The 13,496-nt window shown below is 34.3% G+C and overlaps 1 protein-coding gene across 1 annotated transcript in view; it reads left to right on the top strand.

The window, feature by feature from the left end:
• Positions 1 to 13,496, top strand: part of COL19A1 (collagen type XIX alpha 1 chain) — a 388,031-nt gene that overhangs the window by 54,313 nt on the left and 320,222 nt on the right. Inside the window, exons 5-7 of the mRNA XM_060190822.1 lie at positions 3,981 to 4,104; positions 5,323 to 5,598; positions 10,871 to 10,951. Coding sequence (XP_060046805.1) covers positions 3,981 to 4,104; positions 5,323 to 5,598; positions 10,871 to 10,951 — 481 coding nt within the window. The remainder of the gene's footprint in view (positions 1 to 3,980; positions 4,105 to 5,322; positions 5,599 to 10,870; positions 10,952 to 13,496) is intronic.

Here is a 13,496-nt window from a genome sequence, read left to right as displayed (position 1 = left end):
CTAATAAATAGATAAAGATAATTTAAAAAATTAAAAAAGAAAGAGAATGAAACATGCTCCACTGTTCATACAGTTTTATCTGGTACCATGCATGAAGTTCCCATGAGGTTCCAAGGATCTGAACTTGGATCTTCAGATATGTCAGAATGTAATCTTTCCTGGGTGAGCTATCTCCTGGCTCTTACAGTAACATTAGTAATAACATCATCAGCATTAATAATAATATTTTTATGAAAAACTTTTCACTGAATGTAAAATATTTGCAATTTTGAGTTATATTTTAAATCATTGAAAAATAAATTGTGTTTTACTTATAAATATTATAAAATCATGTAAAAATGAAATGTTTTGGATTGGCAAAATAGTTCAGTTGTTAGTGAGCTGCTTTGCTGTGAGCAGCCCAGGTTCAAATCCAACCATTATTGTAATGAAGGAAGCTTTAGTGCTATGTTCTTCATGCCTCTTCCCCACCTTCTGTTTCTATTCAAAATAAATAAGTAAATGAAATTAAAATTTGTTTATCTGTTTCATTTGTTGAGTACTCATTCATTAAAAATAATGCTATAGTGTACTTACCAATCTGTATGACAGAGCACTTAGATTTTGTAGGTGATTAAAAACTATTAAATGCTGCTATTGCCTTCAAAGAGGTTGTATTCTCTTGAGAAGAGTCACAGTCTATATTTCACATCTATAATCTTAAGTAGAAAATAGAGAAACTGGTTTTCAATATTTTATTTTATATTATTTTAGCCTCATAGCAAACTACTGTGAAAGCCTAATGACTTAAAACACAAGTTATTATTTCTCATTCTTTTGTGAATCAGAAATAGAAGCATCTTCTTGGCTTTGCTTGATGACACATTGATGCTGGTCACTATTTTGCCTGCATCAGACTTGTCATTGGACTTAACTACAAAGTTCAAGAAAGTATCACTGATGATGTTAATAGGAATTATTATTGTTACAATGAATTATTTGCAACTAGGGCTTCACTGGGGTGTGACTTGCATAATTACACCACTTCTGGTGGACTCTTTTTTTTCTTTTTTTTCAAGATAGAGTATGAGAGACAGAGAGGGAGGGAGAGCAAGGAAAGACACTACAGTACTGCTTCACCATTCTTGAAGACCCCTCATTGCTTGGTGCTCCCAAGATGGTGACTGGGAGCTTGAACCTGTCCTCTTTTTCATGGTGTAGTATGTTCTCTACTGGGTAATCTACCTCTTGGCTCCCCTGTTTGTAATTTTTTTGAGGAACCCAAATACTTCTTTCTATAATGGCTGCAGCAATTTATATCCCTACCAACAGTAGACAAGGACTACTGTATCATGTATCATGTATCATGGAAACCTAAAAGAATTTGCATCTACCTAGGACCTATTTCTTTTCAAATATTTCAACCTCCATCTTTATCTGAATGCTGTCTGTTTCTCATACCTTTGTAGGATTTTATTTTTTAAAACATATAGTGTCCCGCTATTGTAAGATTTAAAAAACTGTCAGTACCTAATACATTCATAAACTTTTAAATTCTGATTCTCACTGTGTGCAATATTTAACATTATATATTTATATATGTTATTGTCTGTAGATTTTTTTCCACTTTCCCACCTGTTTAGAAAGATTAGGGGGCCCAGTGGTGGCGCACCTGGTTGAGTGCACATGCTACAATGCACAATGACCCTGGTTTGAGCCCCTGTCCCCACCTACAGGGGGCAAACTTTGCAAATGGTGAAGCAGTACTTCAGGTCTCTCTCTCTCTCTCTCCTCTCTCTCTCTCTCTTCCTTTCTATCTCCACCTTCTCTCTTGATTTATGACTGTTTCTATTCAATAAATAAATAAATAAGACATAAAAATATTAGTTGGGAAACTTTTACTTTTTTAAGCTTCACAATGCTTAAAACATTGTAATTTTCAGCAAGCATTTGTGTGGAGCTAGAATTGACAACCTGCAGCTGCTGGTTTTTTTTGGCTTGAATGGTACTGGTCTGGGTGATGTTTATGAAAAATCTGAAGTACTAAAAAATCCCTAAACTTTCCAGATTAAAATCTGAGTATTTGGCATTTCTTAAAAAATGGGATAATCTGACAATAATAGAACCAGATTTCCACAAGGTAACAGTTGGTTGGAACTAAGTACCAGCTGCCCCGTGCAACGACTAGGCAGTTTTTCTTCATTCCATACAAATGTCTTCAATATAAGAAAGAGTGTTAGTTGCTGACTTTAATTCCTGTTCTGTTTTTCCTTTATAGCTTGTGGAAAGTGATTTTTTCTCTTAAATCCAAATCTCTACCTTAACAAACACTAGGCTGAGAGGACATGTGGAATTTTTGTTATTGTTATGCTTTGGTGTTACTTATCTCTACCTATACCTGTATTTCAGGTTTTATAATTGTATCAGTGATAAGATTATCAAAGTAATAAATACCTGATTATTTTATTTCTAAAATGTGCCACACTACTTAAACCAGTACAGTAGTTGTCACTGTAAAATTAATTTTAATATTGGAAACTTTCCGAGGAAATTTCATTGTATAAGCTTTCTTTTATTTTGATGGAATGGAAGATATGAGTGTACATACATATGTATAATTATGTATATGCAGATGGATATATACTATAATATATGCATATAAATACACAGGTTTTAATTTTAATATTTATTAATTTTCTTGAATCTCAGAATCTTTTCTTCTTTTATTGTCGTCGTAGTTATTATTATTGTTGTTGTTATTAATGTCATCGTTGTTGGATAGGACAGAGAGAAATGGAGAGAGGAGGGGAAGACAGAGAGGGGGAGCTAAAGATAGACACCTGTAGATCTACTTCACCGCCTGTGAATTCAACCCCTTTCAGGTGGGGAGCTGGGGGCTCGAACCAGGATCCTTAGGCTGGTTCTTGTGCTTTCCGCCACGTGGGCTTAACCCACTGTGCTACTGCCAGCCCCCTGGTTTTATTTATTTGTTTTTTTTTATTTCCCTACCACATGAGAATTTGTCTCTATTGTAAGAGTAAAAAAATAATTTTAAAGCATTCTCTAGGTTTCCGTAGTTAGTTGTCTGTTTCAATATTTGAAATTAGTAGTTGCCATCTCAGTATATAAGATTTCACTTAAACAACTTCTTACTATGTTAGTTCCTAATAGAATTTTTATTTACTTTCCATTCTTGATTTTTAAAAAGAGAAACAAGATTTTTGCCTTGTAACTTTTTTACATTTTGAAAGTCAGTGTGGAGGAATGTGTTTTTCATTGTTTTTCCACTAAAAGTCTAGCTTTTAGATAGGATAGGTTTATTGTGATTTTCCCCTGGGTCCAATGAGACCAGTGGTTTTAGACAAAATTGAGACTGAAGGGTACTTGGACTGTCTTTTGACTTCTTTCTGCTACTGACCAATAACTTGCTGATCTTATCTCTTGTGAGAATGAAAAACAAAGCTGAAACATTATATTCAGTTTCAGTATTAAGTTGATATCAGAGAATCAGTAGTAGAAACTCATTTGCAGAAGTTTGATATAACTTCTTTGGGAAACATGTAATTATTCATTGTCAGGTTTCTTTGAAATGCTTTGTACTTCTGTCCACTAACATAACTTGGCATGCTATTTATTTCCTTTATAAATTTTTACTGTTTGCCTGATTGCCATGAACCCTAAAGTTTCTGATCCTGAGAGTCCTATTGAGTAAAGGACTATCAGAAGAGATTACTATAGCCTACTTGCTTACTTCCACTTATCCCAAGATTTAGCATCACTATGCTAGAAAAACGATAAAAGAAAAATTTTCATAGGTAATGTAGACTTGACTGCTTCTATCTACCTAGTAAGTTCATGACTTTACAAATGCATAGCAAATTATAAATTCATTGGAATAATATAATTTACTAGATATCGCATTACATTGAACATTGACTATAGATTTTCTTTACTTGCCATCTTTAATTTTCTCACTATAATTGTTTGTTTTCCTCCCACAGTAAGATATTTCCTAAAGGTCTTCCTGAAGAGTATTCCATAACAGCCATGTTTCGTGTACGGAGAAGTACAAAGAAGGAACGGTGGTTTTTGTGGCAGTTTATAAACCAGCAGAATATGGCACAGGTAAGGAGCCCTGAAAGTAGTGCTGGTTTGCTTTCTCTTGTGTGATTAGGCCAGTTGAATACTGTGCACTCAACTTTAGGAGCAGATCTTGTGTCTGAATATTGTCTTTAGATATAGTCACAGAAATGTAAATTATTTCATGGTTAAGACAGTTCTGCTGAGATGTGTTCAGTGTAATATAACAGTCTGGCGGTTGAGGAAAGGTTAGCATTATTTGTTTCCATTTCTAGATGACTGTTTTGGCTAAAGGTTTTCAAACTGCCCTTCCTTACAGCTTTTTTGCTTCATGGAAACCAACTCCACTTGACCATTAACTTCCTCTTTTATAATTTCTGATATATATATATATATATATATATGAATTAAGATACAGTGAAAACACAATTTCTATTCTTAGGAAGAATAAGGCCTAAGGAAATGTCTAGGAAAACAATGAATTAATGTAATTACAGTATGACAGATGCATGATAGAGGTAAACTCAGAGTTGAAGATTATTGACACCATAGATTTATATTTAGTTTTTGTACATGTTTACTAAAATGTTTTTCATTTCATTGGTCTTTTAATTTGCTAACATGGTCACAATTAAACAATTACATTTTTATAATGAAAAGATGAACTGAATTGATAGAGTATGTCCTTTATGAAATACATATTCTCTGTACTATGGTAATCATCAAAGGCTGAAAAATCAATCTGTTTCCATGCTTGGAGGAAAGCTCATATTCTTAGTCTTTTTAAATTAGTAACATTGAGTGCTTGAATTATTCATATAGAATTATATGTGTGTGCATATAAATATATACAGTTATATATATATAAAACAGTGTATATATGTATATACACTGATATATATATATATATGTTTTATATGTATGATATATATACTGAGATGTGTGCATATATAGTAATATTTGATCTTTCTCTCAAGAAGAGTATATTGTATTTACTAGATACTCTGTATTTAAACCGATTTTTACCTTTCCTGCAGCCTGACTTCACCCCTCGTGAAGCTTCTCCCCTCTAGGTGGGGACAAGGGGGCTCAAGCCAGTGTCCTTGCACAGTGTAATGTACAAACATGGTGGACACAGAGATCATTAAATATTTTAAGTGCGTCAGTTATACTAACATTTATCTTCAGATTTAATTTTTGTGCTTTAGTATTATTGACCGTGGCTTAAAACATCAACTCTAGAGATAATTTTCTCTTTTTCAGATTTCTATAGTAGTTGATGGAGGAAAGAAGGTGGTGGAATTTATATTCCGAGCTGCTGAAGGAGATGTGCTGAGCTACGTTTTTAAAAACCGAGAACTCCGTCCTTTGTTTGATCGTCAGTGGCATAAACTTGGTATTGGTATACAACCCCGGGGCATTTCACTGTACATGGATTGTAACTTAATTGCAAGCCGTCATACTGACGAAAAGGATGCTCTGGACTTCCATGGGAGGACTATTATTGCAGCACGAGCTTCAGATGGCAAACCTGTGGATGTGAGTTGTGATATTGTACAAGAGAAGTAGTAAAAGTTCATAACATAAACAAAATATGTTATTATAAACCTATTTATTTAACTAATATATAACACATTTTCATCTTGATACATTTAAAATAAATTTACATGTGTGAAGATAACTATATATTTTTTAACTTTATTGTCACACACACTATCTGTTTTCATCCATTTTTTCAGCAACATGAATTTAGAAAATAAAGGCATTAAAATAAAATTATAGTAAGTATTGAGATGTGATGTAAAAAGAAAGCTTGGTTTAGGTTCATATGTTTTGAATTTCAAGGAGAGGAAAAAGATGAACTTAAAATTAAATAGTTCCAGATTATCTGGTGTTTTCATTCAAGAACAATAGACTATTCATCCTTAGAATTACAACTGCTTTGTATTGCAGACTATTTTTCATAAGTTTATAATGACTTTCATGGTTCGTTTGGACTGAAACATGGCTTCTAATTGTATCACTAGATCATTTGGACGAAGACAGTTGTCTTGTGAAAACTTTCAAGTGAAAAGGTCCTTTTACAGTTACATTTAATACTCAGATTATATAGAATCATTATTGATTTTCTTTTTACAGAAGGCCTATAATCTTTAGAAAGTGAGATAAATTTAAATGTGATGAGTGTACATTTTCTTATGAGTTAAATGATGGGAAAAAACCATAAAAATAATCTGAATGCAGGCTACCAGTAGGAATTACTAATGCTATTAGCCCAAAGCAGTAAACTGTATCATTTTTTGTCTGTTTCTCTCTTGCCTCTTTTTAAAAAAATCTTTTATTTCTTCATTTTATTTTCTTAAACATTTTTAATTACTTTATTGGGGGATTAATGTTTTACAGTCCACAATAATTTGTACATGCATAACATTTCTCAGTTTTCCACATAATAATACAACCTCTCTGTCAGCCTTTTTCAGGACCTGTATCATTTTATTTCATAAGTTTAATCTGTATGAATACCCATTCTATGTATTTATGAAGACTTCCATAGATGAATGGGGGATAGTTAATCAGAGAGACAAATTCACTATTTAAAAACTGCCTTAGAGACAGGAAAAAAAAACCCTAAACTTTCATACCCTGAGACTAGTGGTGATCAGAAAAATAGTCCAGAGTAGAAGCTAGACCTAGAGACAAAACATCATGAAGAAAGCTCCAAATTCAGATAGATGTTGTTGTAAATTCTAACTCATCTGTGCAACTGCTGTGATATGCTAAGCTACTTGTTAAGTTAAATATATCCTCAATAGCATTGATAAGAGTTACTCGTTTTAATTGCATAGAGTGTGTATGATAGTGCTTAGTAAAAATCAATCTCTGTAAATTTATTTACATTTTCAGGATAAGAAATGGTACTCAACTTTGGTAAAAGAGTAGATAAAAATAAAACAAGTATTGTGAATGTTGAAAGATTGACTAAAGTCAATGTCACTAAATTCTGATTGCCACTAATAATAGTGTTGATTAAAATAATGACAGTGCTTTTCAGAAAGTTCTCTCCAAAGGTAGGGAAGTGGAGAGTAGTAGCTAGTATGAGAGTATGTGACTTCCAGCAGCTGGTGGAGTGTAGGTAGATAGGCAATCATTTTCAGGTCATTCTAGCAGCAGAAGTAGAGAGCAGCAGGAATACCTATTCTAAATATTGGTACTAAGGATTAAAGGCTGGCCCTTTATGGGTTTAATGACCACAAAATGAACTCTGATTCCAGAGGAGCTGGAGAAACCAAAGGCATACTAAGACCTCATCCCTTGAGGAGGATACAAGTTTTGCTTGAGAAAAATATATATTGGAGTTCCAATTCTTCATTTTTTGCAAACTTTTATGTTACTACCTGATATTTCAAAAGAAAGAGAGTCAGGCTGGGAGTATGGATCAACCTGCCAACACCCATGTTCATCAGAGGAGCAATTACAGAGCCAGACCTTCCACTTTCTGCATTCCACCGTGACCTTGGGTCCATACTCCCAGAGGGTTAAAGAATAGGAAGGCTATCAGGGGAGATACGGAGTTCTGGTGGTGGGAATTGTGTGGAAATGTACCCCTCTTATCCTATAGTCTTGTCAGTATTTTCATTTTATAAATAAATAAAAAAGAGAAAAAAAGAATATTTAGGGCACTATACTTAAACTTAAAAACTTGAATTCAGTAGCCTTACATAGAGATGTACATACCATTGTTTATTTAATTTCAGAATTTTGCATTGGTTGCAAATCTTAGACTACTCGTGAATCTACAGATGTTTTGCGTTTTCAATACTTTATATGAACTGAAGTGCCTTTATACATCAAGTGTAGGATAGTAATTATAATTTGTTCATCTTTTTTTTAACAAACTTTCTTTTTTTAATATTTACTTATTTACTCCCTTTTGTTGCCCTTGTTTTTTTGTTGTCATCGTTGTTGGATAGAACAGAGATAAATGGACGAAAGAAGGGGAAGGCAGAGAGGGAGAGAGAAAGATAGATACCCGCAGACCTTCTTCACCATCTGTGAAGCAACTCCCCTGCAGTTGGGGAGCTGGGGAATCTAACCTGGATCCTTAAGGGGTCCTTGCACTTTGTGCCACATGCGTTTAACCTGCTGAGCTCTGGCCCGACTCCTGTTTTTTCATCTTTTTAAAGCAAACAGTAAGGATTTAAAATTGACCATAGTTATCTGCTCTTTAGTTTTGTAGGATTATCATAGCATTATTATATTGCTACAGTTTTTATAAATTATTAGAGATTTCTTTATTTTTAAATTTATTTATAAAATAAAAATCAGAAAATATCAACAAAAACATAGGATAAGAGGGGTACAATTTCACACATTTTCTATCATCGGAGTTCCATATCCCTTATTCTCCACTGGAAGCTTTCCTTTTTTTTTTTTTTTGCCTCCATGGTTATTGCTGGGGCTCGGTGCCTGCACCACAAATCAACTGCTCCTTGGAGGCTATTTTTTTTCCTTTTGTTGCCCTTGCTGTTTTATTGTTGTGGTGGTTATTATTATTGTTGTTGTTGTCGCTGTCATTGTTGTTGGATAGGACAGAGAGAAATTGAGAGAGGAGGGGAAGACAGAGAGGAGGAGAGAAAGATAGATACCTATAGACTTGCTTCACCGCTTGTGAAGCAACCCCCCTGTAGGTGAGGATCAGGGTGCTCAAACTGGGTTCCTTATGCTGGTCCTTGCACTTTGGGCCATGTGCACTTAACCTACCACACTATGGCCTGACCCCTACTTTCCTATTCTTTATCTCTCTGGGAGTATGGACCCAGGATCATTATGAGGTGAAGAAGGTGGAAGGTCTGGCTTCTGTAATTGTTTCTCCGCTGAATATGGGCATTGACAGGTCGATCTGTACTCCCAGCCTGTTTCTATTTTTCCCTAGTGGGGCAGGGCTCTGGAGAGGTGGAGGTCCAAGGTACACTGGTGAGGTCTTCTGCCTAAGGAAGTCAGGTTGGTGTCATGGTAGCATCTGCAACCTGATGTCTGAAAAAACATTAATATATAAAGAATAACAAATTCTGGAACCTAAAGGCAAGAATATAGCAGATAAAATTTGAGGTTTCAATTTTGGAAAAAGTTAGCAGGTATATTTTAGGTATATTCTAAGAGCTCCATGACTTTATTAATTTTTGCCTGAACCTGATACCTAACATGCAGATGCGCCAAAAGTAGCATCTGGGGAGATGGTGTCAGAGTTGGAAAAGGGACTGGAAAGCTGGATCAGGGAAGAGAGTAGCTCCCAAATCTGGGAAAAGTATATAAATACCATTTAATTGTAAACACCATCGATTTGATCTGGGGCCTATATTCAGTGCAGGAACCTGTGTATCCTGTAAAGTTACAGAGATTTCTATTGAATTTGTTTGTAAATGTCACAGCAATGCATACTTTTTGTTTATTATAGTGAAAAGAAAAAGAAATGGAGAGATAGAGGGAGAGAGAGAGAGAGTGGGAGAGAGATATGGAGAGAAAGGTAGGAGGGGGACAGAGCTGCCCTCCCTATACCTATTTGTCAAATCATATAATTAAATATTTTAAAATTAAAACAACTGCAACCACAAACTAATTTAAGTAACCTAAGTGTCTGTGATATTTATATTTTATCAATAGTTTGTACTGTGTGCTTCATTTTTTATGCTTGTTTTAAATCACATTAGAAGACATGTTAGTCCTTTCACTGAAGTACTTTTAATTGTGTCCAAATGCCAAAATGTGTGAATCTGCTAAGCAAATAGTAATGAACTATATAGAATGTTCCCTGAAACTATGGTCCTTTTGAGAAAATATAATCAGTACTGCAAAGAGATTGTGAGTCTTGTTCAAAAATTATAGCACTATAATATAGCCCCCAAGGCATTATATGGAACCTATAAAATAGATGTAAACAAAATACCCATTTATTCATGTTAAGTATACTCATTTCAGTGTTTTGGGGAGTCTAGGACTACAGATAAAGCCTATTCTATCATGTACTCATATCACTACTTTTTATGAGAAATGCCACTTTGAAATATTCCCATTTTGTGGGCATATTAAGTTTAATTAATTTATTTACCCATTTGTTCTTTGTCTTCAACAAGGTCTCATTACTCTGGGCTGACTTTTAGCAGATAGAGAAAATGACCGAGAGACAGAGATGAGAGGGATAGATATCACATAGCTGAAGCTTCCTCCAGTGTGGTGGGGTCTGGGCCTGGGCCATGAACCTCACAAAACAAGTACTCACCAGTTGAATTACCTTGTTGGCTCAAGGCATGCTTTATTTTAGCATATAATGATGATTTTTTTCTTACTAAATACTTACTTTAAAGTGAGAGAGAGAGATATTGGGAGAGAGAGAGAGAGAGATTCACAAACAGACAGACACTGACTTAAAGAAATAGCAGAGCATGATTCTGGCACATATGATGTTGAAAATTGAACTCAGATCCTCATGCTTGCAAGTATACTGCTTAGCATTAAGTACTTCTGGGCCATATTAAATACTTTTTCTTATATTTATTGAAACTTTTAGCCAAGTTTTTTTTTTAACTGCCTTTATTACTTGATTTTCTTTTTACAGTTTCCTTTGAATTTCAGTAACTCAATCAATGTGTTTCTCAAGTCATGCATAAAACTATTAATCTAAAAATATTAAAATACCTACGAGTAAGTTATATGTATGTACTTATTTTTCTTTACAGTTAAATCACAATAGTTCTAAAACACATAAAAGTATTCTTTAAAATAATGTATGTTTTATCATTAATTTTTTTATTAGATTGAACTTCGCCAGCTTAAAATCTACTGTAACTCATACTCAATAATGCAAGAGACATGTTGTGAAATATCAGATACTAAGGTAAGTTTATTTTCTTGGTATGTTAAGAATGTAAAAACACCAATTATCTTTTAGTTGCTTAGTCTGTTAAGAACTCAAATTTAGAACAGCAGTAAATATCTTCTGTTGAAACCAGGTGAATAATTTGTTCTAAGAAACAGAACACATAGAATTTTCTCTGAGTTTCTTTATATCCAAGTGTTCTTTCCTGAATTTATGAGACAACATATTCTCATTTAGATCTCAATGTAAGTAAAATAGAACTTATGCTTTTCTCTCTAATCTATGCTCTGACAGAAACATCATAATTTTCAGTAGTAGAGTTTTTAAATCTAATGACAAGCCTCACACTCATCATTACCACATTCTAGTCTATCACCCATCTTGTGTATTTTACCTTTATGATGTAGTTTTTATTTTTCATTTATTTTTAAAATATTTTTATTTGATTTATTATGTAGAGTCATAGAGAAATTGAGAATGGAGGGGGAGGTAGGGAGAGAAAGAAACAGACACCTGTAGCCCTGCTTCACCACTTATGAAGCTTTCCCCCTGCAGGTGGGGAACAGGGGCTTGAACTTGGGTCCTTTAGCACTGTAATGTATGTGCTTAACCAGGTGTGCCACTGCCTGGGCCCCAGTGTGTATTTTTTAAACCCATCTTCTTTTATCCTATTATTATCAAATTTCAACATTACTTCCTGCCTTTGTTATTGTTATTATTATACCAACTACTTTCCTTGTCCCTAGTTCTTTGCTTTTTAGTTTTTTAAAGTTTTGTATAGAGACAAAGATAAATTGAGAGGAAAGAGGAAAATACAGAGGGGGAAAGAGGGAAAGACACCTGCAGCACTGCTCCACCCCGCTGCAAGTGGGGACTGGGGGCTTGAATCTGGATCCTTGTGCACTGTAATGTGTGCACTTAACCAGGTACACCACCACCCAGTCTCATTCTTTACTCTTTTTTTCCAGTATAGCTAGGATAAATATCTGAATGACTGGTTTATAGATTCACTTACATTATTCCACATATATAACATATATAGTCCTCAAAAACATTGATCTTCTAGACCCTACCTAAGAAACAGGGCAAACAACCATGAATAATGTATATCCATTCTCTTTTTTTTTAATTTTTAAAAAAAATTATCTTTATTTATTTATTGGATAGAGACAGGTAGAAATCAAGAGAGAAGGGAGTGATAGAGAGGGAGAGAGACAGAGACACCTGCAGCCCCGCTTCACCACTTGTGAAGCTTTCCCCCTGCAGGTGGAGACCAGGGGATCGAACCTGGGTCCTTGCGCATTGTAACATGTGCGCTCAACCAGGTGCGCCACCACCTGGCCCCATCCATTCTCTTTACTCATATCTCTCAACCTAACTATACAACTGTTAGTTTCTTATATCTTTCTTCTCTTTCAAAAGCAGAATACTGAATTTAATACTTTATATATCTTCAATTGTAATGGCCACAGGTTTTAGTCTATATTAGATATTGTTGTACTTTTTATTTTTGTCACTAAGGCTGTCACTGGGCACTGGGTCTCTGCACCTTTATGACTTCATTGCTTCAGGTGGACATTCCTTTTTCTCTTTTTTTCTCTAAACAATAGAGAGCAAGAACAGAAAGGCAGAGAGAGAAAGAGATAGAGAAGGAGAGATTCCACAGCACAGCAATTGTGCAGGTGTTCCCATATGTTGTCTTGAGCCTGGGTCCCTGCACGCTGTGACTCATGAGCTCTAGTGTTCTGCTAATGGGTAACAACAAATAGAAACATACTGCACTTGAAAAACGGGAATGTATGGTTTGACAGATAATTATATTCAAGCATTTAAGTGCATCTGATATTTTCTGACAGTTTTTCTAAAAAAAATTGAATTTGGAAAATTTTATTATACAAGCTTAAAATCTAATTTAATCTTGAAGTTTCAATCAGATGTGCTTCATGATTAATATTTTATAGCATATTTCAAAGGTTTAATTTATTCAGGATAATGTATAAATACACTCCTTGACTTGTATTAATTAGATCGCCTGGTTTTGAAGAAGTCTAATTTCATGACTACAAACATAATGAGAGCAGAGAACAAGTAGGAAGAAAAAAGAAAGCAGCAACATTTGTTGAAAATAAATGAAAAATGTGATAAAAAATTTGAAGGGCTAATTAACAGAACATGTCAAATCAAAACCAGAGGAGGAGTCCTTCCTTATACATTTTATGACACCTTCAAGCTCCTTTAGGGGAGTGTGAACAGTTTTATAATGAAGCTTGGGACATTCTTTTAATGTTAATTTAAGTCCCAATTTAATGTATTCAGTTAGTTATTCAGAGAAATATCCTGAACTATATATAACTGGTGCGGCACCTATGAGAAAGGAACTAGTTGAAAAAAAAATCCTATCAAATTGTATGACATAAATATATTGTTATGAGAATTTTGTTTCATTCTTTTAAATATATTTTATTTATTTTATTTTAATGTGAGACAGAAAGAAAGACACAGAGGAAGACGACCAGGCTCTGATTTGTGGTAGTGCTAGGGATTGAACCTGAGACCTTGGAAC

The sequence above is a fragment of the Erinaceus europaeus genome, chromosome 4, assembly GCF_950295315.1.
Source record: "Erinaceus europaeus chromosome 4, mEriEur2.1, whole genome shotgun sequence".
Lineage (NCBI taxonomy): Eukaryota > Metazoa > Chordata > Mammalia > Eulipotyphla > Erinaceidae > Erinaceus > Erinaceus europaeus.
Note: the sequence above shows the minus strand (reverse complement) of the source record. Positions and strands in the feature narration are given on the sequence as shown.